The 26,218-nt window shown below is 41.7% G+C and overlaps 1 protein-coding gene across 3 annotated transcripts in view; it reads right to left on the bottom strand.

Annotated features, from left to right (window-relative positions):
- The window catches only part of LOC140487179 (ephrin type-B receptor 2), a 718,490-nt gene that overhangs the window by 148,462 nt on the left and 543,810 nt on the right, over positions 1 to 26,218 (bottom strand). For all 3 annotated transcript variants that reach the window (XM_072586828.1, XM_072586830.1, XM_072586829.1), the window contains 2 exons: positions 8,924 to 9,048; positions 4,668 to 4,830 (listed from right to left, as the gene is read on the bottom strand). In XM_072586828.1, coding sequence (XP_072442929.1) covers positions 4,668 to 4,830; positions 8,924 to 9,048 — 288 coding nt within the window. The remainder of the gene's footprint in view (positions 1 to 4,667; positions 4,831 to 8,923; positions 9,049 to 26,218) is intronic.

The following is a 26,218-nucleotide window of genomic DNA, read 5'->3' as shown; positions in this document are numbered from 1 at the left end:
ACACCACTCCCCCCCCCTCCTCTCTTCTCTCTCTTTCTGTCCTTCCTGTAGTATTTGTATCCTGGAACATTAAGCTGCCAGTCCTCCCCATCCCTGAGCCATGTTTCTGTAATTGCTATGATATCCCAGTGCCATGTTCCTAACCATGCACTGAGTTCCCTGTTAAGCGTCTTGCACTGAAATAAATGCAGTTTAATTTATCATTCCTACCTTGTTCTCTGCTTTGTCCCTGCCTGCTCTGTTTGGCTCACTTTTTTATCAACTGTACCAGTCTCAGATTGATCTCTTTCCTCACTATTTCCATGGGTCCCACCTCCCCACACCTCCTCCCCCCCCCTCCCCGCCCCCCTCACCTTCCTAGTTTAAATCCTCCCGAGCAGCTTTAGCAAATCTCCCTGCCAAAATATTAGTCCCCTTCCATTTCAAATACAATCCATCTTTCTTGTACAGGTCACTTCTACGACAGAAGAGATTCCAATGATCCAAAAATTTGAACCCTTCTTCCATACACCAGCTCCTCAGCCATGCATTCATCTGCTCTATCCTCCTATTCCTATCCTCACTAGTTCGCAGCACTGGGAATAATCGAGATATTACTAATCGTGAGAACCTCTTTTTAAATTCCTGCTTAACCCTCTGTATGCTCCCTTCACTATCTCAACCTTTTCCCTTCCTATATCATTCGTTCCAATGTGGATAATGACCTTCTGCTGGGTTGTCTCCACCTTGAGAACATTCTGCACCCTCTGAGTCATCCTTGATCCTGTCACCAGGGAAACAACACATTATTCTGAATTTCCACTGCTGGCCACAGAAACCTCTGTCTGTGCCCAACTAATCATTTCCCTTATAAAGTTGATCTCTTGGAACCCGACATACCCCTCATTTACATTAGAGCCAGTCTCGATACCAGAAACTTGGCTGTTTGTGCTACATTCCCCTGAGAATCCATCACCCCCTACATTTTCCAAAACAACATACTTGCTTGAAATGGGGATAGCCACAGGAGACTCCTGCACTATATGCCTATCTCTCTTTCCCTTCCTGGAGTTAACCCATCTATGTGACTATAACTGTGACATTTCTCCCTTCCTGTAAGTGCTATCCAACACACCCCCTTGCTGTTGCAAATTCCTCATTTCCTCTTAACTGTTGCTCCAACCGTTCCATTCGACCCGATAGGATTCGTAAACAATGGAATATATTGCAGATACAATCCTCAGTAACATGTAAGTTCTCTCTAAACTCCCACATCTGACAAGTATCACTCTACTAAGGGCCATTTTTGCTTCTTCCAATCAGCAGACCCCGAACATAGCCCCATCTTACTCCTCTACAAAACACTGCTCCAGACTAACTTAAACTTAAAAATATAAGCCATATGTATCAAGTTTAATAAGGAGACATATCTCAATAAATGAACCTTCCAGCTCAGCGAGCAAACCTACATCCAGAACCAGAACCTGAGCTACAAATCTTCTCAAAACTCGCTAACATCTATGGGCGCAATATGCCTGAAAATGGGAAACCAATTCCATCCGATAGAGCGCCACCCGGGAAGAGCTGTACTTCCTGCACGAATACCTAAGGAAACTGATGCTACCTAAATGTTTTAAATACAAATCTCCTCTGAACACCCCACTAGCCAAAGGAATAGCAGAGCAAAACTGCCACAGAATGCTTCGAGAAATGATTAATGATGCTCACAACAGACTCTGTAAATACAACTTTGGCGCCAAAAATCTTTACTCGCTCATGCAACAGACCATGAATGGACAGACACAGTGCAACAAGCCATAGATATTAGACAGCGACAAACACAGAAAATCAAAAAACTAAATCTGCAGAAAAACTAGACATACTTACGCAAAGTAAAAACACAGAAGCATAAATAAAAAAAACTTGTCTGTCCGACCCTTAACAGACACTGAAAAAGCAGTCTTAGTAAGAGGATTAAATTACAACTTCCAGGATGCAGACAAGAAAGATTCCTTAGCAGCATTAGAAACAACACTGAAAGACAAGCAACTCACAGAAGAAACCCAGCAAACCATTAGACAGGCAGTTGTACCAACATTAAGCAGGAAAAAGGAAGAAAACACACTCAATACACAAGAAAGGAAAGCACTGGAAAGCCTAAAAAAAGATAAAAACATTCTTATCCTACCTGCAGGCAAAAGAGACTACACTGAGAAAGTGAACGCACTACTTGTAGATACCAACACTTACCAACTCACATAGACCCAACCCACAACTAGAGAACTGAATCACATCCCAACTTTCAGAAATCTTGAGAAATAAATAAGATCGACTTCCCAAAAATGACACCAGATGGATTCAACACACCACGAGTCTACAGATTATCCAAAATTCACAAAGCAGGAGCCCCCCTCATAGTCTCACTACCTGGAACACCAACTTACAGATTGGCCAAGGATGTACACAAAGACTAAAACAGTAACTAGAAGACTCCATCCAAGAATTCCTAAAGTCATCAAAGACACCAAGACAGATGAGGATGAAATAATAGTCTCCTTTGATGTAACAGCCCTATTCACATCCACCAAGATCAACCTGGCCAAGGAAATACTGACTGCATTATTAGAAGACCCAAACACCACCAACTTCATCAGTAAGGACATTATCATCAAGCTAGTGGACCTATACATTACACCCACTTCACCTTCAACAACAAAACTTACAGACAAACCAATGGAACACCATGGGATCTCCATGTTTGAAATACTCTATACAAACAACAAGCAAAACTAATGTCATCTACAAAATACCTTGCAAGAACTGTAACAAATACTACATTGGACAAACAGGCAGAAAACTAGCCACCAGGATACATGAACATCAACCAGCCACAAAAAGACATGACTCACTAGTATCCTTACACATGGATGAGGAACAATAACACTTCGACTGGGACAACACATCCACCCTAGGACAATCCACACAGAGATACACATGAGAATTCCTAGAAGCATGGCATTCCAACCGGAACTCTACCAACAAACATATTGACTTGGATGCTATTTACCACCCCCTGAGAAAAAGAACAGGAAATGACATCACCATAGGAAGTGATGTTACCACAGGAAATGACATCATCAACCCAAGGAAACCCAAACACATAAATAGAAAGCAGGCTACACCACCAGTGCTTCATCTGAAGCTCACTTAAGACGTTACCTAGTATGGTGGTGAAACGTCTGAAAACTAACCTTCCAGTTCAGCAAGCAAACCTACATCCAGAGCTGAGCTACAAGTCTTCTCAAAACTCGCTAAGATGTCAATAAAACATATAATCTAGAAAGAACTCACTCTATTCACGACTGCAGACTCCCAAGGCCACACTTAAGACTTATCTGTCTCTGTGCTGTGCCCTCACCCAAACAGGTTCCTCCAAGATCAGTTGTGAATCTTCCTGTTTGTTAATTTTCCTAGATGCACTCCGATGTCCAGCGATACGTGAATTCAAACAGCAAAGGCAGTAATTGCGCAGGTTCACTACTATATCAGTTAGCAGTGTAGGTTTCTTTCTCGCTCTCTCTGTCCTGCACTGACCTGACCCTGTGTTGCCTTTGTCTGCCCCTCTCCCTTTTAAAAGTGCTGCTGTTTTGACTTTCCTTTATCCAAAATTCCAAAACAATGCAATAACATATAAAACAGTAATTACAGTTCCTGGAATTCAAGGAAACCACCTCCGACACCTAAAATACCTTAAAAAAAGGAGTAACTTGTTACAGTCAGAAATTTTTCCTGTCCTCCATCTTGGATTACCCAGACAGAAAATATAAAACAAAATTCTCTTTGATCTATTTTGTAAAGTCCTTCTTTCACTTTCAAAAATATTACTATTCATTACCTTGGCTGATTGTAGTGGTCTTTTTAACAGAACCAAGTCTGCAAGCAGCTTCTGTAGTTTAAAGACCTCCTTTTGATTACACACAATCATTCTATAAAGTTTGGACAAGGAGCTGCCATAATAGAATGAAAAATCAATGGAATCCATTTCACATTCAACTAATGATGGTTCTTTTGTCCATGCTTAAACAAAAAGACAAATCTGCTGGTGTGCTATAGTTGTTTGCTGATGTCCCATCCTTAAACAGAAGGATGTGTGAATTACCCAGATGGCTGACAGTGTCCATAAAAAAAATAAAAAGTGAAAATGCTGTAGAAACTCAGCAGGTCTGGCATCATCTGTGGAGAAAGGAATGGAATTAACATTTCAATCCAACATGAATCTTCTTCAATATTCAGTTCTGAATTTCCCAATCTGTTCTCCAGATGACAAGTGACTGAAAATTCAGAATCCAAATTCCTTGTGATGGTGATACTCTGTGACCGACATTCCTATAATGTTAAATATGAAAAATATTGCTCACAATCAAGACAATCAAGTTAATATAATTCTTAACAATCGCTCCAAATACATCATGATCAAAAACAGAGCACGGCTGTCCCTAACTGGATATTGTTGCACGTAAAAGAAAAAAATGCATTGAAGCCATATAGAATGACGATGCCAGGATTATGTGCAGTGATGGCATCGAAAACTAAACATTTAGAAAATATTTGTTTCAAGGTAACTTGGTTTTGAATTCATGAATAGAATCCACTTGGTATCTTTTTTCATTTTGTGCGTGCCTATTTACCTTCTGTCATTGTCTGAAAATACATCTTCCCACTGTATTGGCCAAAACCGGCCACTGTCCGTGCTCGCACTTGGAAAACATAGATGGTGCCAGCGCGGAGGCTGCGGATGGTGGCTGTGTTTGTCTGGCTCTTCACAGTTGAAGAATTGTGCTCACTTTGATCCTACACACACAAGACAAGGAAACAAGTACTTCTCAGTTTGGCACTTGGTAATAAAACATTTATGAGGATTCTCATGATCCTATCCTTATTTCTACTGTATTTTAAAAATAATGCATTGGAGTTAAAATAAAAAGCCTCCGAAGATCCTGCAATGCAGATTGGGTCTCTAAGGTCACACTGCCTCACAGTCTATTTCAAAAAATTATTATTGGGAATAGTAGGATTAATTAATTTCAAATTAACGAATAAAACAAATTAATTAAAATACAGTAAAGTTAACAGAGCAGACGATGTGTTTCAACTGCAGGATTTGGATAATCCTGGGCACCAGGTAAAATAGGTCTCTGCTAAACATTTGTGGTTCAAGAATTTCGAGTTAATATCTATAAACTGAAGGACAAAGTGCAGATACTGTGATGCGTCAGGAAATGGGAAAGGTATCTAGACTTTTTTTCCAAATGGTGGTCACAAATAAGCTCTTTTGATTTGGTTAGGACAGGACAGCGAGAGAGGTATGAAGATGGGGGGAGGGCAAGGCGGATTGTAATAGTGGTAGTGGGTAATATAGCCGGGGGATAGACACTTCTCTGCAACAAAGTGAGAGAGTCAGGAAGGCTATGTTGCCTACCTAGTGTCAGGTTTCAGGACATCTGTTCAGTGCTAGATAGGAACTTGCAATGGAAAGGGGAAGATTCTGTCATCATGACCCATGTAGTTATTAATGACAAAGGACATCAAACAATGAGATTTTGCATAGTCAGTATGAGAAGGTAGCACCAAATTAACAACAAAACTCATCTGAAAGGTGCTGGATTCTTAATTTGAATCACAAGAATATGGGTAGAAAAGAAACTAAATTAGAAACATAGAAAAAATGAGCAGTAGACTCTGTGTCTCCTCTACCATTTATGATTGGTGTCAAACTCAAAACTCTGTACCTGCTTTCTCTCCATATACTTTGATTTCTTTAACCCTCAGAATTACATCTAAGGAAACTGAATGCATAGCTTAAAGATTGGTGTGGGTGAAATGTTATGACACAGGGGATAGCAAGCCAAACTAAATCAGCCTCACAAACTCTGCATTTCCAGCACAGTGAATTTAAAACATTCAATGACAATCAAACTTGCTCAATTGTTACAAACCAGACCTTATAAATAACTTGAACACTAAGTTTACAAAACAAATAGAAGTTAACAATTTAGTATTGAGAATGTAATTTTAGCAGAACACAGATCTAATTGATGTATACAATAAAAATCCAATCCTCTTTGAATATAAGCCCCTTACTCTTACACTGACAGACTATGGACTTGCACTCAATGAGCTCTTACCTTTGCTATCAGTCTCCCATTTTGAACTTTGTCAAAAGCCTTGCTGTAGTCCAAGTAGACTACATTAAAGTTATTATTAGACTCCTATTGCTAGGACTCAGTATAACTTTGTAATGTGGCTGAACTGTTAACTGCACAAATCTTGAAATTAATATTGCAAAACCTTGTTAAAATGCATAAAATGAAACAATATTCAAGACTTCTTAGCTCCATAACTCCAGGCTGCCAAGTGAATCTCAGAGTAACTAGCAATGTCACCCATTCCTTACTACATAGAATATAAAAATGAAAAATTAAAGCTAATTGCTATTGACAATGAAAATAAATTAGTGCAATTTATTAGTTGATTCTGAGGAATGGCTACTGGATGACACAGGACCTGAATATTTAAATGTACAGAAGGGCAGGAACCAAAGAAAAGGCAAAGGGATTGTTCTATTAATTAATGATGGTGTTAGCATAAGAGAAGGAATGACTTAAGCTTAAGAAACCAGAATGTAGAAAGAGCTTGGGTGGTGATCAGAAATTATAAAAGCAAGAAGTCGTAACATGACTGAATTTTACACTCAATTTAATGGAGAGAGGAATAGTCCAAGGCTAGTATTTTAAATTTAAATGAGAACCATTATGACGACACAAAAACAGAACATAGCTAAAATGAATTTCAAATTATATTACAGGATAGATGAATAGAAATATAATGAGTGTGGTGCCGGAAAAGCACAGGTGGTCAGGCAGTATCCAAGGAACAGGAAAATCAATGTTTTGGGCAAAAGGCCTTCATCAGGAGAAAATTCCTGATGAAGGGCTTTTTCCGAAATGTCAATTTTCCTGCTCCTCGGATGCTGCCTGACCTGCTGTGCTTTTTCAGCACCACACTCTCAACTCTAATCTCCAGTATCTGTGGTCCTCACTTTTGCCGAATAGAGATTTAATGGTAGGCATTTAAAGTGATATTTCAGAATACAGAATAGATTCAGTCCAACAGAAAGACAGGAGGATCCCAAGAGGATCCAACTTCCATCGTGACATAAAGATGGCATCAAACTTAAAGAAAATGCATATAATTGCATAAATATAAGTAGTGGGTCAGAATATTTGATAGAATTTAAAATGAGCAGATTTGAGTGAAAGGTTAACAGGAAGGGGAAAAATAAAATATGAGAGAAATCTAACTAAAAATGAAAATCTATTTTAAGAATTTGTATAGATATTTAAAAAGGGAAAATATTAACAAGGGAAAATGTTAAAAAGGGAAAGTGGTCTTATAGAAAGTGAGTCTATAGGGGAATCAATAGTGACAAATTAACAGATGGACAATGAACTGGACAGGTATTTTATGTCAGTGTTTGCTATTGAGGATACAAGCAACATCCGATAAGTATCTGTAAATTATCATGTGGAAGGGAGGAAGGAACCCATGAAAACTACAATTGTGGGGAAAGTGGGAATGAGCAAATTACCAGAGCAGCAAGCTAATAGGCCCCAGGTCCCCATGGAATTCATCCGAGGGTCTTAAAAGCAGTGGCTAATGAGATAGTTGATGAGCTGGTTCTAATTTCCTAAAATTCTGTAGTTCCAACGAAAATTCCATGAGATTGGAAAATAACATACATAATTCCTTTATTTAAAAAGGGAGGGAGGCAGAAAGCAGAAAATTACAGCCAAGTTAATTTGCCATTTTTGTGAAGGGAACTCATGTTTAACTGATCTACTGGAGTTCTGAGATTAAGCAACATACGCAAAAGGATAAAAGGGAACTCGTGGATATATTGCGCCTTGATTTTCAGAAGGCATTTAATGAGATGTCAGACCAAAATAAAAGCTCCCAGTGTAAGGGTTAATACATTGACATGGATTGAAGATTGGCCAGTGAATAGGAAGCAGAGATTAGGCATAAATGTGAATTTTGTAGTTGGCAGAACATAGCAAATGGTTTGCCATAAGGATTAGTGCTGGGGCCTCAACCTTTTACATGTTTGACAAACGAATCAGATGAAAGGACCTAAGGTATGGTTGCCACATTTGGTGATGGCACACGCCCCAGCACTAATCCAGTATTTGGTTTTCAGCATCTGAAACCACGGTGGCACAGTGGTTAGCACTGCTGCCTCACAGCGCCTGAGACCCGGGTTCAATTCCCGCCTCAGGCGACTGACTGTGTGGAGTTTGCACGTTCTCCCCGTGTCTGCGTGGGTTTCCTCCGGGTGCTCCGGTTTCCTCCCACACTCCAAAGATGTGCAGGTCAGGTGAATTGGCCATGCTAAATTGTCCGTAGTGTGAGGTAAGGGGTAGATGTAGATGTAGATGTAGGGGTATGGGTGGGTTACGCTTTGGCGGGGCGGTGTGGACTTGTTGGGCCGAAGGGCCTGTTTCCACACTGTAAGTAATCTAAGTAATCTAATCTAATCTAATCTGCAGTCATTGTTTTTACCAACACTGATAGGTTGCAAAGTTAACTTTGAAGGGGATGTAGGCCTGTTACAAAGGGATATAGATAGTTTAAGAAAGTGGCCAAATATCTGAAAATTAGAACATGATATGGGAACCCGTGAAACTGCCCCATTTTGGCAGAATGAATGAAAAAGAAATACATAGAAATAATTGTTTACTGGAGTGTACTGGAGTGGGTCTTGATTGCACCACTTTCTAACTCAGAGAGGAGACGTGATCAACTGAGCACAATTGACATATAGTTTAAATTCAACTCTCTGAAGAATTTTCATTTCAACTTTCTGTGTCAATTCTAGAATGCATACCTTTTCATAATACTGGAGTTCATAGTCCAGGATCACTCCATTGGGCTGGTCAGGCTGAGACCAGGATAGTGTAACACTGTTCACTGTACGACTCACTTGGTGTATAAATGACACTGTAGATGGAGCTGTAACAGAAAGTAGAGAGCTGATTAAACAACCTAAAGACTGAACCATCCTGATCACACCTGAACACACAGCAATAGACATATATACACACACATTCTTACACACTTAATCATGCACACATTCTCTTGCAGGCTGGCACACACACACTGTCATATATCGACACGTACACACACAGACACACAAAGTTATGCAATCATTTGCTCACAAAAATGGATGGCAGTTAAAATAGCACTTTAACAATGGAACTCATTTTTATGGTGCACACATTCTTGGAGCCCGTCTCCAAAGTGAGATTCAATTAAATTGAATGGTTCTAATTTGCTTTTAATAGCATTGTTATTAACTAGTATTTTCTCTGTACACAAGCATCCATGACAGCTCAATTGTTTTAGTAATGGAAATTTGAGGAATTCTTTGCACTACGTTCTTGGAAATGTAGTTGCTGTCAATTTTTCACAATTTTCATTTCAGCCATAAGTTAGTCACAGGGAAAATGTAATAAAAAATAATGCAGATACTGGGAATCTGAAATAAAAACAAAACTCTGAGGAAGTAATTTTCAATGACAAAATGTCAATATACTAATTTTCTCTCCACAGATTCTCTCCAAATGTGAGGCTTTTTTTTCCAGAGTTTCTTTCATAGTTACAACTAGTTGATTAGATTAGATTCTCTACGGTGTGGAAACAGGCCCTTCGGCCCAAAAAGGCCACACGGCCCTTTGAAAAGTAACCCACCTAGACCCATTTCCCTCTGACTAATGCACTTAACCTATGGGCAATTTAGCATGGCCAATTCACCTGACCTGCACATCTTTGGGCTGTGGGAGGAAACTGGTGCACCCGGAGGAAACCCACACAGACACGGGGAGAATGTGCAAACTCCACACAAACGGCACAGTGGCTCAAGCCAAGGCTCCAGCCAAGGCTGGAATCGAACCTGGGACCGTGGCGCTGGGAGGCAGTAGTGCTAACCACTGAGCCACTGTGCCGCCCTATGATGGTCTTTATTCTTTTCTAGAAGTAACATTTCATTGCACATAAAAGGAATCAGATAAAGGGAAGTCATATTTTACATCAAAACATTGGTTGATAATATTAGGCCTTAATCAATATCATTCCTATTTTCATGTTTTCGTGGGTTAGTGATGTCATTTGTTGCATATGTCTAATCGCATCTTGAAAAGTCGTAATCACCCACCTTTTTGAACTATTGCATTGACCGAATATTATTTTACAGGACAAACAATGGAATCCGTACACTGATCTGGGATTGCACAACAGATTTTATTCAGTGATAAAGATGACATGGACTCAACTGAAAATTATTTTGCTTTAGGTTTGGCAGTTAGTGGCACAGAGGTGTTTACAGCAGATCTTGCAGAAAGCTAGCGACAAAGATGCAGAGTTCTCTGTCATGGGTTTCCCCTTTCCTGAGGTCAGTCTGAATCCAGCACAAGGAAATCCAGAAATCCAGTCACAGCTGTTATCAAGCATGGTAAGCAACTAAACATACTGAAGTATTCACACAGTCAGCAAACTAATAAGTAAGATGCACCAAATATCCATGTATTAAAATATTACAGAAGTCATATCATAATGGAAGAATTTGATATTAAAAAAAAATTAAAATTTCCAGACTAGAATGCAGTGGTTACTACTTAGTACGCCAATAAAATGTTTCATTTCATGTGCAAGCAATAACCATCTTGGGGCGAAGAGTATATGCAGTGAAATTAAGGAGAAGTTGACATTAGTTTAATGATGCAAAATGTGTTGCTGGAAAAGCGCAGCAGGTCAGGCAGCATCCAAGGAGCAGGAGAATCGACATTTCGGGCACAAGCCCTTCTTCAGGAATGAGGAAAGTGTGTCAAGCAGGCTAAGATAAAAGGTAGGGAGAAGGGACTTGGGAGAGGGGCGTTGGGAATGCGATAGGTGGAAGGAGGTTAAGGTGAGGGTGATAGGCCGGAGAGGAGGTGGGGGTGGAGAGGTCGGGAAGAAAATTGCATGTCAAGAAGGTGGTGCTGAGTCCGAGGGTTGGGACTGAGATAAGGTGGGGGGAGGGGAAATGAGGAAGGTGGAGAAATCTGCATTCATCCTTTGTGGTTGGAGGATTCCTAGGCGGAAGATGAGGCGCTCTTCCTCCAGGTGTCGTGTTCCCATGTTCTGGTGATGGAGGAGGCCAAGGACCTGCATGGAGGCCAACCACCATGAGGTGGTTGGGTTGGTTGGTGCGGGTGTCCCAGAGGTGTTCTCTGAAACGTTCCGCAAGTAGGCAGCCTGTCTCCCCAATGTACAGGAGACCACATCGGGTGCAGCGGATGCAGTAAATGATGTGTGTGGAGGTGCAGGTGAATTTGTGATGGATATGGAAGGATCCCTTGGGGCCTTGGAGGGAAGTGAGGGGGGAGGTGTGGGCGCAAGTTTTGCATTTCTTGCGGTTGCAGGGGAAGGAGCCGGGAGTGGAGGTTGGTTTGGTGGGGGGTGTGGACCTGACGAGGGAGTCACGAAGGGAGTGGTCTTTTTGGAATGCTGATAGGGGAGGGGAGGGAAATATATCCTTGGTGGTGGGGTCTGTTTGGAGGTGGCAGAAATGACGAAGGATGATACGATGTATCTGGAGGTTGGTGGGGTGGTAGGTGAGGATCAGTGGGGTTCTGTCCTGGTGGCGATTGGAGGGGCGGGGTTCAAGGGCGGAGGAGCGGGAAGTGGAGGAGATGCGGTGGAGAGCATTGTCAACCACGTCTGAGGGGAAATTACGGTCTTTGAAGAAGAAGGCCATCTGGGTTGTTTGGTATTGGAATTAGCCCTCCTGGGAGCAGATGCGGCACAGGCGAAAGAATTGGGAATATGGGGTGGCGTTTTTACAGGGGGCAGGGTGGGAAGAGGTGTAATCTAGGCAGCTGTGGGAGTCGGTTGGTTTATAGTAAATGTCCGTGTTGAGTCGGTCGCCTGAGATAAAAATGGAGAGGTCTAGGAAATGGAGGGAGGAGTCTGAGACGGTCCAGGTAAATTTGAGGTCAGGGTGGAAGGTGTTAGTAAATTGTATGAACTGTTCAACCTCCTCGTGATTTCTAGAAAATTGCCATACGTGACAACTTCAACATAGCATCCTACAGGGGTAGGAATAATTGAGAGAAGAGTTTGAATTTCTATGTGTCACTGTAAATGAGAGGCCAATAGAATTTTTCACATGGGACCACAGTGAATTCAAAGATTAAAGAGTGTGGAACCACAGGAGATGGGTAAGATTCTAAACAAATATTTTGCACTGATATTTACTGTGGAGAAAGATATGGAAGCTAGGGAACTTGGGAAATAAATAGTAATGTCTTGAAAACAGTTCACATTACAGAAGAGGAGGTGCTACATAGAGGTAGTTAAATCCCCAGGACCTGATCAAGTGTATTCCAGGACATTGTGGGAAGCAAAGGATGAAATTGCAGGGTCACTAGCAGAGATAATTTACAGCCACATGAGGTACCAGAAGACTGGAGGGTGGCTAATGTTGTGTCTTTAATTAAGAAAGGCTGCAAGAAAAAGTCCAGGAACTATACGCTGGTTAGTCTGATGTCATTGGTGGGTACGTTGTTGGAGAGAATTCTGAGAGACAGCATTTACTTGCGTTTGGTGAAGCAAGGACTGATGAGGGACAATCAGCATGACTTTGTGCAATTCAAATTGTGTCTCACAAACTTAGCATGAGATTTTTTGAGGATGTGACCAAGATTGATGAGGGGAGAGTGGTAGACGTTGTCTACATGGACCTTAGCAAGGTTTTTGACAAGGTTCTGCATGGGAAACTGGTTAGTAAGATTAGATCACATGGGATTCAGGGACAGCCAGCCAATTGAACACAAATTGGTTTGATGATAGGAGTCAGGGTGTGGTGGTAGAGGTTTGTTTTTGGACTGGAGGCGTGTGACAGGCGGTGTTCTACAGGGATCAGTGCTGGGTGCACAGTTGTTTGTAATTTCTATAAATGATTTGGGTGTGAATATAGGAAGAATGGTATGTAAGTTTGCAGATGACACCGAAATTGGTTGTAAAGTGGATGTGAGGATGGTTATCTAAATTTACAATGGATCTTGATCAGCTGGGCCAATAGGCCAAGGAGTGGCACATGGCATTTAATTTAGATAAATGCGAGGGGTGACATTTTGGTAAGACAAACCAGGGCAGACTTACACAGTTAATGGTAGAGCCCTGGGAAGTGTTGTGGCACAAAGAGACTGAGGGGTGCAGGTACATAGTTCCTTGAAAGTGGCATCACAAGTAGACAGGGTGGTGAAGGTGCTTAGCATGCTTGTCTTCACTGCTTAGAGTACTGATGATACATTATGATGTTGTAGCTGTACAGGACATTGTTGAGGCAACTTTTGGAGTACTGTGTACAATTCTGGTCATCTTGCTATCAGAAGAACATTATTAAATTTGTAAGTGTGCAAAAAAGACTTATGAGGATATAGCTGGGACTGGAAGGTTTGCATAATAAGGTCAGACTGTATAGGCTGAGGTCTTTTTCCCTGAAGCATAGGAGGTTGAGAAGTGTCTTTATAAAGATTTATAAAATCATGAGGAGCATAGGTCAAGTGAATAGGAAAGTTCTTTGCCCAAGGGTAGGGGTCATAGTTTTAAAAGTGAAAGGGTAAAGATTTAAAAGGGATCTTTGGGGAAACGTTTTCACACAGAGGGTGCTGCATGTATGAAACGAGCTGCCAGATGAAGTGGTAGATGCGGATGCAGTTAAAATATTTAAAAGACATCCAGACATTTAAAAGATATGTGAATAGGAAAGGTTTCGAGGAATGTGGACCAAATGAGGGCAAATGGGACTAGCTTAGTTTGGGAAACCTTTTTGGTATTGACGAATTGGTCCGAAGGTCTGTTTCTATGCTGTGTAACTGCAAGTTTCACCATCATTACGTACTGAACCTTCAATATTCCAAACATTCACTAAGCTCACATGAATGTGAAGTAGAGATCAAGTGCAGGTCCAGCAGGTTAGTTGGAAATATGTTGAAACAGTCAGAGAACTTTAAATCCCATCTCTAAATATTCAAAATCAGTCTGGTTGAAAAAGGCACTAGTCATCCACAAACTTGAAAGGGTTCAAAAACCATTTACAAGGATGTTGCCAGGGTTGGAGAGTTTGAGCTATAAGAGGAGGTTGAATAGGCTGGGGCTAATTTCCCTAGAAAGTCGGAGGCTGAGAGGTGATCTTATAGAAGTTTATAAAATCATGAAGGGCATAGATAGGGTGAGTAGACAAGGTCTTATCCCCAGGGTGGTGGAGACCAAAGCTAGAGGGCATAGGTTTAAAGTGAGAGAGGAAAGATTTAAAAGGGACCTAAGGGGCAACTTTTTCACACAGAGGGTGGTGCATGTCTAGAATGAGCTGCTAGAGGAAGTGGTCGGGGCTGGTACAATTACAACATTTAAAAAGGCATTTGGATGGGTATATGAAAAGGAAGGGTTTGGAGGGATATGGACCATGTGCTGGCAAATGGGACTAGATTGATCTGGGATATCTGGTTAACATGGACAGGTTGGATGGAAGGGTCTGTTTCCAGGCTGTACAGCTCTAAAACTCTATGATGCGCTATCCACTGAGACATACTTATCACAAAGCCATTAAGGTTGTTTTAATCCAGCGTCACTGAAAGAACAACAATGTATTCTCAAGTCAGGATAGTGACTCGCTTGGAGAGGAACTTACAGGTCGTGGGTGTTCCCAGGTATCTGTTGCATTTGTCCTTCATGGCCGTAAAGGTAAGTCACCACTGTCCCAGTTGATCCTAGGGCTGCTCTCCCACAGAAATGATTGGCTGTGAGTTTAACCTGTGGGCTATCATGGCTCAGATGAGGGGTGAGGTTGAGAAGACAGGACCTTCAGGATAATCTCAGCCATTATGGGAACTGAATCTATGCTGTTGGCATCACGAATCAGCCACCCAGCTAACTGAGGATAACTCTTGGTGGAGGGACACTAAAGCCCCATCGAGTACATCCTATGGCCCTACTACACACAGAACCTCCTCTAATTGTCAGAAAAATGCCTGTCCTCATTGATATTCAAGAGTAGCAATGATACAGTATTTTAGTATTGCTGAAAAAAGCATTTCGTCACATACTCATCAAGACAATTAGAGTCATAGAGCTGTGAAGCCTAGAAATAGACCCTTCCATCCAACTCATCCATGCTGACCAGAGATCCTAAATTAATCTAGCCCCATTTATCAGCATTTGACATACATCCCTCTAAACCATTCCTATTCATACACCCATTCAGATGCCTTTTAAAATGTTGTCATTGTACCAACCTTCACCACTTCTGCTGGAAGCTCATTCCATACCCCCTGTGCAATTAAAGAAAATCTGTTTCACCCAAAGGGTAGCGGGCATCTGGAACTCATTGCCTTAAAGGGCTCTTGAGACATTTAAGAATTGTTTAGATGAGCACTTGAAATGCCATAGCAAACAAAGCTACATGCCAAGAGCTGGAAAATAGGATTATGGTAGATAGATGCTTGATGACCAATATGAACATGATCAGGTAAACAGTCCTGTCTCTGTGCTATAAAACTTTATCTCTCGCTCTATGCAAAATATGGATACTGGCAAGTGAAGCTGAATGAAAGCAGAAGTTTTATAGACTACATCTGGACTTTGTTTTGGAGGTACAGTTTGTTTCCAAAAACATTTGGCACACCTACTGCTCCAGAAAAGTTTAAGGCAGATGACATTGTGATAGTGACATTCCCAGAGGGTGTGATCGTGGTTGAATCAAGTACATCAGTCATATACTGACAGCAAAAAGGACTTTTTCTTAACAACAAAAACAGAAATTGCTGGAAAAGCTCAGGAGGTCTGGGATCATTTGTAGCGAGAAATCAGAGTTAACATTTTGGGTCAAGTGACCCTTCCTCAGAACTGATCTGACCTGAAACATTAAATTTGATTCTCTGCACAGATACTGTCAGATCTGCTGAGCTTTTTCAGCTATTTCTTTAGTAACGCTACATGTCACTTTAAAAATGTTAGGGTATGCATTCTTTTATACGACAGAGGGTGTTTGGATAATTCCCCGTGTACCATTTTTGTGTGTGACTCTGATGTTATTTGCATCAGTAGCCTTTTCCATACATCGCATGGAACATTCCTTATGTTTTAAGTGATGCCCATGCAGTATGTATTTCCAGAGACTTGGCTGAGTCTTGGAGCTTGATGACTGCTTTAATGGGTTTTAATCCTAATTTATCATTCATGTTCAAGAATGCATAACAAGTGTGCACAAGATCAGTAATTCCCCAACTATCCTTCAGCTAAGTGCAAATGAGGCTGTGATTCATAGAATTATAGAATTGTACAGGGCCGTTGAGTCTGCATCGACACATGAGAAACTCCTGACCTTCAACCAAATCCCATATACCAGCACTAGACTCATTGCCTTGAATGTTCTAACATGCCAAGTGCTCGTCCAGGTACTTTTTTAAGCGTGGGGCAACTTGCCCTATCCATCCTCACAGGCAGCGCATTTTAAACTGTCACCAATCGCTGAGTGAAAAGGTTTTCCTCACAGTCCCCTAAAACTCCTGCTCCTCCCCTTGAACCTGTCTCTCCTCAGGACTGACCTTCACCTAAGGGGAATAGCTGCTCCTTATCCAGTCTAGCCATGCCCCTCATACTGTTGTACACCTCAATTAGATTGCCCCTTAGGTTTCTCTGCTCCAAAGAAAACAACCCAAACCGACCCAACTTTTGCTCATAACTGAAGTTTTCCATCCCAGGCAGCATCGTGGTGAATCTCCTCTGCACCCACTCCAGTGCAATCACATCCTTCCTGTAACGGACAATACTGTACTTGAGCTATGGTCCCAAAGTTCTACACAACTCTATCATGACTTCCCTGCTTTTGTATCTTTTATAATTGATTGAGAAATACATATGCCTTTTTACCACCATACAAACATGCCTTGCCACATTCAGACATCTCTGGACCAACATGTCAAGGTCCCTTTGTTCTCGAGAATTTCCTAATGTCATGCTGTTCACTGAATACTTTCTTGTCAAATTACTCCTTTCAAAATGTATCATCTCACATTTTTCAGGGTTGCATTCCATCTGCCACTATCTGTCCATTTAACTATAACGTTTATGTATCCTTGTTGCCCAAGACACTCAACCTCACTGTTAATCACCTGACCAATCCTTGTGTCAGCTGCAAAACTACTAATCCAACCTTGCCCATAGTTATCTACATCATGTATATAAATGATGATTAATAGGGAACCGAGTACAGATCCATGTAGTCTGACACTGGACTCTCATTTGCAGGCAGTAAAGCAGCCTTCTGACATCATCGTCCATCTCCTACAACTAAGCCAATTTTGAATTCACTTTATCAAACTACACTGTATCCCATGAGCATTACCTTCTTGCTAACTCTCCTTTGTGGGACATTGTCAAGGGCTTTGCTAAAATCCATATAAACTACATCAACTGCACTACCCTCATCTACATGCTTGATCACCTCTTCAAAAAATTCGAACAAATTTGTTAGGCATGGTATCCCTCTGACAAAGACATACTGACTATTTCTGATCAACCTATGCCTCTCCAAGTGGACAATGTTAGCAATCATACAACACCAGGTTATAGTGCATCAGGTTTATTTGGAAACACAAGTTTTGGAACTGCCATTTCTAAGTGGAATTAGAGCCTCACCTTCACAATTTTCTCATAAAGTTCCCCTATAGATTATGGTGAATAAAATCCTGACATGGAGAAGGTAGGAGCACAGAGTTGAGAAAATGGTCAACCATGATAGAATGGTAGAATAGACTTGATGGGCTGAATGGCTTAATTCTGCAACCTTATGCCAAGCCAACGTGCTAAGCAAAAGCATTCACTGTATTCAGCAGTGCCAGTCACAATCTTTGTACCTTCTCTGCTGCTTTAAGCCTCATTAGTCAGTTTCCAGGGCCTCATCAAAATGTCAGGATTGTTCATAAATTGGGTCATTTTGTTTAAGAAAGCCAACTGAACAAAAATTCATAAGGAGGCATTTAATGAGCTTTTCCATTGTGCGAATTTATTTATGATGATGTGCCTCTCCAACAAGTAAGTTTTTTCTATTACGCTGAATATTCAAGCATCTATGACACTTCTCAATAGTATGAAGAGTTTCTGCCAGACTAGCCAACATCAAAAGGATAATTCACAATGTAGTTAATGAGGATTTAAGTGAGAAATTATTCCAGCTGAATAAGTGATTGAGGTTGGAAATGCTCTTAAAATATGCAAGAAATCAAAGACTCTCAGATCTGATAAGAAAGAAAATTAAACTCAAGTAAGCTTTCTGGAGTCATCCTTAAGATCTTTTATATTCACTTATGGATCTTGAGCAACATACTTTCTGTATTAAACAGGCCATTTTTCCTTGATCTGCTAGTGGCAACACTGCTGTTCACCATTTACGGACTTTCATTCATCTGTTCTCAGGCAGACATAATGCATAAATAAACACTGAATTTTCAGCTGATTATTTCTCTTCATGGAGAAGGTGCAAAGGTGTCATGTTATTTGTTCTGTTTGCAATGGCTTACACATAGCTCTCTGTAATAGTTCACCAATTTCAAAATGAAGCCTTCTCCATTCCTTTCTGGAAATCCCAGAAAACCTACAACAACAATATACATTTCTATGGTGCCCAAGATTGAACAACAGCGCACATGCCACAAGAAATGCACACAAGATGGCTCTGATTGATGGTGAGCTCTATAAACTTGATGTTAATATTGCTGTTCTAATAGAGACCTAATTAGCTAACACAAGCTGTATTCATGAGGTTATTACATCTTATACCAGCGCAAAGAGGGCACACACAAGGCCACTGTGAGCATGATGTAGGCTTCACAATGATCAACCAACTGATAAAGTCAATGTAACTTGCCATTGTAGCCTCACAGCACTTCATCTCCCTGGTGCTATCATCTGCTGGAGGTGCAGTCAACAGAATAGAACAGGACTAGGTCATTCAGCCTTCAAGGCGAAAGTGAGGATGCAGATGCTGGTGTGTGGTGCTGGAAAAGCACAGCAGGTCAGGCAGCATCCAAGGAACAGGAGAGTCAACATTTCGGGCAAATGCCCTGATGAAGGGTTTTTGCCCAAACCGTCGACTCTCCTGCTCCTCGGATGCTGCCTAACCTGCTGTGCTTTTCCAGCACTATACTCTCCACATTCAGCCTTAAAGACTGCCCAACATTCAATATGATCATGGCCAAATGAATACTTCAATGCCTTTTAACCACCTTATGGTATGCTAATGCCACGAGGAGAATTTAAACGGGTACGGTAGGAGGATGGGAAACAGATGTAGATCAGCATGGGGAATGATTGAGGAGAAGGTCAAGGTAAAATCTAATAAGTTAAAAGGGAACAAAAAAGAGGGGGAGAGGTTACTGACCATGGTGGGACTGATTGTCTGAAGCGTATTTATTTTGATGCAAGGAGTAGAACAAGTAAGGCAGATGAGCTGAGGTGATGGACTAGTACATGGGACTACAATGTTGTAGCCATTACCAAAACTGACTGAAAGGAGGACAGGACTGGGCAGCTCAATGTTCCAAGGTTTAGATGTTTCAGGCATGATAGAGAGGGATGTAAAGGGGTGATGTAGTTAAATTATGTATTAAGGAGAACGTCACAGCTGTACTAAAAGAGGACATCTTGGACGGCTCATCTAGTTAAGTCATATGGGTAGAATTTTTAACATAAGAAAGGAGAAATTGTCATGAAGTGGTTACGATTTAGGCCTCAATAGCCAGCTCGAGATAGAGGAACACTTATATAGGCTGTAATGGAAAATTGTTGAAAAGTGTGGAAAAACTGGAAAAACACAGCAGGCCAGGCAGCATCCCAAGGAGCTGGAGAATCGATGTTTCGGGCATAAGCCCTTCCTCAGGAATGAGGCTGGTGTGCCAAGCCAGCTGAGATAAAAGGTAGAGGGGAGGGATTTGGGGGAGGGGTGCTGGGAATACGATAGGTGGAAGGAGGTGAGGGTGAGGGTGATAGGCCGGAGAGGAGGTGGTGGCGGAGAGGTCGGGAAGATGATGGCAGGTCAGGAGGGTGGTGCTGAATCCGGGGGTTGGGATTGAGATAAGGTGGGGGGAGGGGAAATGAGGAAGCTGGAGAAATCTACATTCATCCCATGTGGTTGGAGGGTTCCTTGGAGGAAAATGAGGTGCTCGTCCTTCGATGCTGCCTGGCCTGCTGTGTTTTTCCAGCACCACACTTTTCAACTCTGGTCTCCAGCATCTGCAGTCCTCACTTTCTCCCTGTAATGGAAAATTATCCATTTACTGTGAAATTAATTATCCATTTACTGTGAAATTTAAAGAGAATGCTTTGTTTAAATTAATGCTGTGCTGAGCTTTGTAAATGATGCTTTGATTAAGGTTTGCAGTTAGCTTATCTCTGTTTGAAGTCTGTAAGCATTCAATTCCACCTTGCGATCATCCAACTCAGCGAAAGCTGAATAACTGTTATGTCTAGGACCAGGGGATGAGAGGATAACAACTTGAGTTTCCCCAGTCTCTGCCCTTGAGAGTGTGATAAGGAACGCTATAAGGCAGGTGTCTGTAATTTTTCGATACTCATTGCATTCAGGCTTAGTGTAATGAGTCAATCTTGCAAGATTTTTAATAAAGATCCTTGCTTTGCTCTTGCTAATTATTGAGTCAAGTTGATTTAATTTCCACAACAAGGCAGATCATGGAAAGATAGAAAAGTAACAGGATTGTTGTAATCAGTGCTTTTAACTCTATCATTGACTGGGATTCCCTTAATGCCAGGAGGGCTTAGATGGGGTAGAATCTGCCAGGTGCATTCAGGATGGATTCTTGCAACAACATGTACATATTCTAAATAGGAAAGAAGCCGTACTAGACCTTTTTTTAAGGAATGAACCTGGCTATTAAATTCCATAAAATTTAAAACAGTTATGGGTAAGGATAAGAATGGTCTTCAGGTGAAAGTGCTAAATTGGGAAAAGGCTTTTGGCAGCAGTTGTTTGAGGATAAATCCAAGTCTGATGTGTGGGAGTCTTTTAAAGGCCAGTTGATCAATGTTAAGGATCAGCATGCTCCTGTGAGGATGAAAGTTAAGGATGGCAAGATTTAGAATCGTAGAATCCCAACAGTGTGGAAACAGGCCATTTGGCACATCAAGTCCACACTGACCCTCCAAACAGCATCTCACCCAGACCCACCTCTTTACCCTATCCCTGTAACCCTCCTACGCTATCCCTGTAACTCAGTATTCCCCATGGTTAACCTACCTTACTTGCACACCTTTAGACTGTGGGAGGAAATCAAATCACTGGAGAAAACCCATACAGACAAGGGGAGAATGTGCAAACTGCAGACAGACAGTCACCAGAGGGTGGAATCAAAGCCAGGTGTTGTGAGGCAGCAGTGCTAACCACTGATTAACCACATCTTTAGATTGGGGGAGGGACCTGGGGCACCTGGATAATAGTTAGGAACCCTGGATGACAAAAGACATTGAAAGTTTCGACAAAAAGAAAATGGAAGCATTTGTAAAGTTTAGGAAACTGAAATCAGACAAAGCCCTTGAGGAATATAAAGGCATCAGGAAAGAACTTAAACAAACAGGGCCAAAAGGGGCCATAAAATGTCCTTGGCAAATAGGATTAAGCGGAAGCGGAAGCACAAGGCATTTTATACACATTTTAGGATTAAGGGAGTAGTGAGGAAAAAGGCAGGTTCATGCAATGACAAAGGAGGGAATTTACATGTGGTGCCCAAGGAAGGAATGAGGGGCTTAGTGAGTATTTTACATTAGTATTCACCGAGAAGGACATGGATATTGGTAAGATTAGGGATTAGGGCTAAGATAGGGTACACACCTGGAGGCGATAGTTGGACTGTTATACAAGAGACTCAAATAAAGCTTTAGGGACCATGGTTTGAATACTGCCATAAATATGTGGAACCCATGAATTGATTATCAGGAGAACCTCATTTGGCTCACTAATGTCCTTTAGGTAAGGAAAATGCCATCCTTACCTGGTCTGGCCTACATGTGACTCCAGACCCATAGCAATGAGGTTGACTGTTAACTTCCCTCTGGGTAATCAGAGATGGGCAATGAATGCTGCTTGGCCAGCAACAGCCTCGTCTCATGAATGAATGAAGAAAAATATTGATTCTTTAGTTTGTCAAGAATAAGCTTCCCAGTGTTGTGGACATTATCTTTAAAGGGACGGAAAACTTTTCAACCTCAACTTTCTTCTGAAAAACTACTGTCGAATATTCTATCATTCCCCACTAAACGGAAGCTGATGAAATAGTACTTTTCCAGGTAATGATAGCACCACAACCTTGCTTGCTCTTTCAAGTTCATTTCTCAGCCAAACAAAATCACTGTATCTTCTTCTGACAGATGATTCTTTCATCGAACATAAAACAATACAGTGCAGAACAGGCGCTTCGGCCCTCGATGTAGCATCGACCAGTGAACTAATCCAAGCCCATCACCCTACACGATCCTATCATAATCCATATGCTTACCCAAGGGCTGTTTAAATGCCCCTAATGTGGCTGAGTTAACTATATTGGCAGGCAGGGCATTTCTGAGTGAGGAACCTGCCTCTAACATCTGTCTTAAATCTATCGCCCCTCAATTTGCAGCTATGCCCCCTTGTACAAGCAGACATCATCATCCTAGGATAATGACTCTCGCTGCCCACCCCATCTAATCCTCTGATCATCTTGTATGTCTCTATTAAATCGTCTCTTAGCCGCCTTCTCTCCAATGAGAACACACCCAGCTCCCTCAGCCTTTCCTCATAAAACCTTTGCTTCAGACCAGGAAACATCCTGGTAAATCTCCTCTGCATCTTTTCCAATGCTTCCACATCCTTCATGTGATGGGGCGACCAGACCTGTACACAAGACTCCAAGTGAGGCCACACTAGCATTTTGTACAGTTGCAGCATGACATTACGGCTCCAGAACTCAATCTCTCGACCAATAAAACCTAACACACTGTGCCTTCTTAACAGCACTATCAACCTGGGTGGCAACTTTCAGGGATTTATGTACATGGACACAAAGATCCCTCTGCACATCCACTAGCAAGAATCTTTCCATTGACCCAGTATTCTGCCTTCCTGTCATTCTTCCCATAGTGAATCACCTCACATTTATTTGCATTGAACTCTATTTGCCATCTTTCAGCCCAGTTCTGCAGTTTATCTGAGTTTCCCTGCAACCTGCAACATTCTTCCACACTGACAATCACTCCACCGACTTTAGTGTCATCGCATAATTACTAACCCATCCACTTTTGCCTGCGTCCAAGTTGTTTATAAAAACAGATCCTTGTGGCACACCTGGTCTCCAGGCTGAATATTTTCCATCAACCACCACTCGTCGCCTTCTTACAGAAAGTCAGTTTCTAATCCAAACTGCTAAATCACCTTCAATCCCTCTTCATTTTCTCCAATAGCTTACCGTGTGGAACCTTATCAAAGGCTTTACTGAAGTCCATGTACACCACATCAACTTCCCTACCCTCATCCACATGCTTGGTCACCTTCTCAAAAAACTCAATGAGGTTTGTGAGACATGACCTGCCCTTGACAAATCCATGTTGACTATTTCCAATCAAATTATTGCTTGCTAGATAATTATAAATCCTATTTTTTATAATCCTTTCCAAAACTTTTACTACAACAGATGTAAGGCTCACTGGTCTATAAATACCTGGGTTATCTCTACTGCCCTTCTTGAATAAGGGCACAACATTTGCAACCCTCCAGTCCTCTGGTACTAAACCTGTAGACAATGATGACTCAAATATCAAAGCCAAAGGCTTGGCCATCACTTTCCTAGCTTCCCAGAGAATTCTCAGAAAAATCCCATCCAGCCCAGGGGACTTGTCTACTTTCACTCCTTCTAGAATTGATATCACCTCCTCCTTACTAACCTCAATCCTTTCAAGTCTAATAGTCCACATCTCAGTCTTCTCCTCTACAAAATTCTCCTTTTCATGAATGAAAACAGATGAGAAATGTTTGTTTAGCACCTCTCCGATCTCCACAGGGTCCACACACAACTTCCCACTTCTGTCTTTGACTGGCCCTATTCCTACCCAAGTCATCCTTTTATTTCTCACATATCTATAGAAAGCTTTAGGGTTCTCCTTCATTCTACCTGCTAAAGACTGCTCATGTCCCCTCCTTGCTCTTCTTAACTCTCTCTTTAAAGCCTTCCTAGCTAATCTGTAACTCTCCATCGCCACATCTGAACCATCTCGTCTCAACGTCACATAAGCCTCCCTCTTTCGCTTAACAAGAGATAGAATTTCTTTGTTAAACCATGGTTCCCTTACCTTTTCAGTTTTTCCATGCCTGACCTATCAAAGGCACGCAATAGCTGTTCTTTAAACCAGCTCCACATTTCGATTGTCCCCATCCCCTATATTTTGCTGCCCCATTCTATGTCTCCTAAGTCTTGCCTAACTGCATTATAATTGCCCTTCCCCCATCTATAAATCTTGCCCTGTGGCATGTACCTATCCCATTCAGCTTGAATACTGGAAGATTAGTCTTGGTTTGGACCTGGTAGGTGGTGTAACTGATTTAAATACAAGAAGAAAACTACACCAATCTCACTTGTGAAACTTCACTTTATGACTGACAATCTCTGCACTCTCAGAAGACAGTCTTCAGAGCTTGCTAATGCCTTGATAGAATATAGAACATAGAAAAGTACAGCACAGAACAGGCCCTTAGGCCCATGATGCTGTGCCAAGGTTTCATCCTAATGTAAAATATAGTAACTTAACCTACACACCCCTCAACTCACTGTTATCCATGTGCATGTCCAGCAGTTGCTTAAAGGTCCCTAATGACTTTGCCTGCACCATTATCGCTGGCAATGCATTCCATGCATTCACAACTCTCTGTGTAAAGAACCTTCCTCTGACACCTCCTCTACACCTTTCTCCTAATATCTTAAAACTATGACCCCTCGTACTAGTCAGTCCTGCCCTGGGGAAAAGTCTCTGGCTATTGACTCTATCTATTCCACTCATTATCTTGTGTACCTCGATCAGGTCTCCTCTCTTCCTCCTTCTCCCCAGAGAGAAAAATCCGAGCTTATTCAACCTTTCTTCATAAGGCAAGCCCTCCAGTCCAGGCGGCATCCTGGTAAACCTTCTTTAAACCCTCTCCAAAGCCTCTGTATCTTTCCTATAGTAGGGTGACCAGAACCAGACACAATATTCCAAGTGTGGTCTTACCAGGGACTTGAAGAGCTGCCGCAGCTCTTAAACTTGATACCCCTGTTAATGAAAGCCAAAACACCACATGCTTTCTTAATAACCCTAAACACTTGGGTGGCAACTTTGAGGGATCTATGTCAATAATCCTGTCTTTAATCCTATATTCAGCATTTGGGTTTGACCTTCCAAAATGCATCACTTCGCATTTATCCAGATTGAACTTCATGTGCCATTTCTCAGCCCAGCTCTGCATCCTGTCTGTGTCATGCTGCAGCCTGCAGTAGCCCTCTATACAATCAACGACACCTCCAACCTTTGTGTCATCTGCAAATTTACTAACCTACCCCTCAACCTCCTCATCCAAGTCATTTATAAAAACTACAAAGAGCAGAGGCCCAAGAACAGAGCCCTGTGGGACCCCACTCATCACTGTCCTCCAGGCAGAGTACTTGCCATCTACAATCACTTTCTGCCTTCTGTCAGCCAACCAATTCTGAATTCAGATAGCCAAATCTTCCTGTATCCCACATTTCCTGACTTTATGAATGAGCTTACCATGGGGAACCTTATTAAATGCCTTCGCAGAAGCATATCACAGAATCAGTCTTAGCCTCAAACTCAAGAAGACAAGTCCTTTACTAACCCATCCAAGGTACTTTTCTGGTCGCTCGTTCATTAAGAATAATGGTGAATTCCTCCCAGGCATGGAATATTTCTCTTACTGGGGAAACTGCCTCTCCATCTAAGGCTGACATCTACGAGGAGATACAACATTGCATCCAATCCGCGACTTCCGCCTAAAGATGAGAGTTTTTTAAAAATCATGACATCCATGCCGATACAGAGATCATTGTGT

This window comes from Chiloscyllium punctatum, chromosome 16 (genome assembly GCF_047496795.1).
Source record: "Chiloscyllium punctatum isolate Juve2018m chromosome 16, sChiPun1.3, whole genome shotgun sequence".
Classification (NCBI taxonomy): Eukaryota; Metazoa; Chordata; class Chondrichthyes; order Orectolobiformes; family Hemiscylliidae; genus Chiloscyllium; species Chiloscyllium punctatum.
This window is presented reverse-complemented; position numbering and strand designations above follow the sequence as displayed.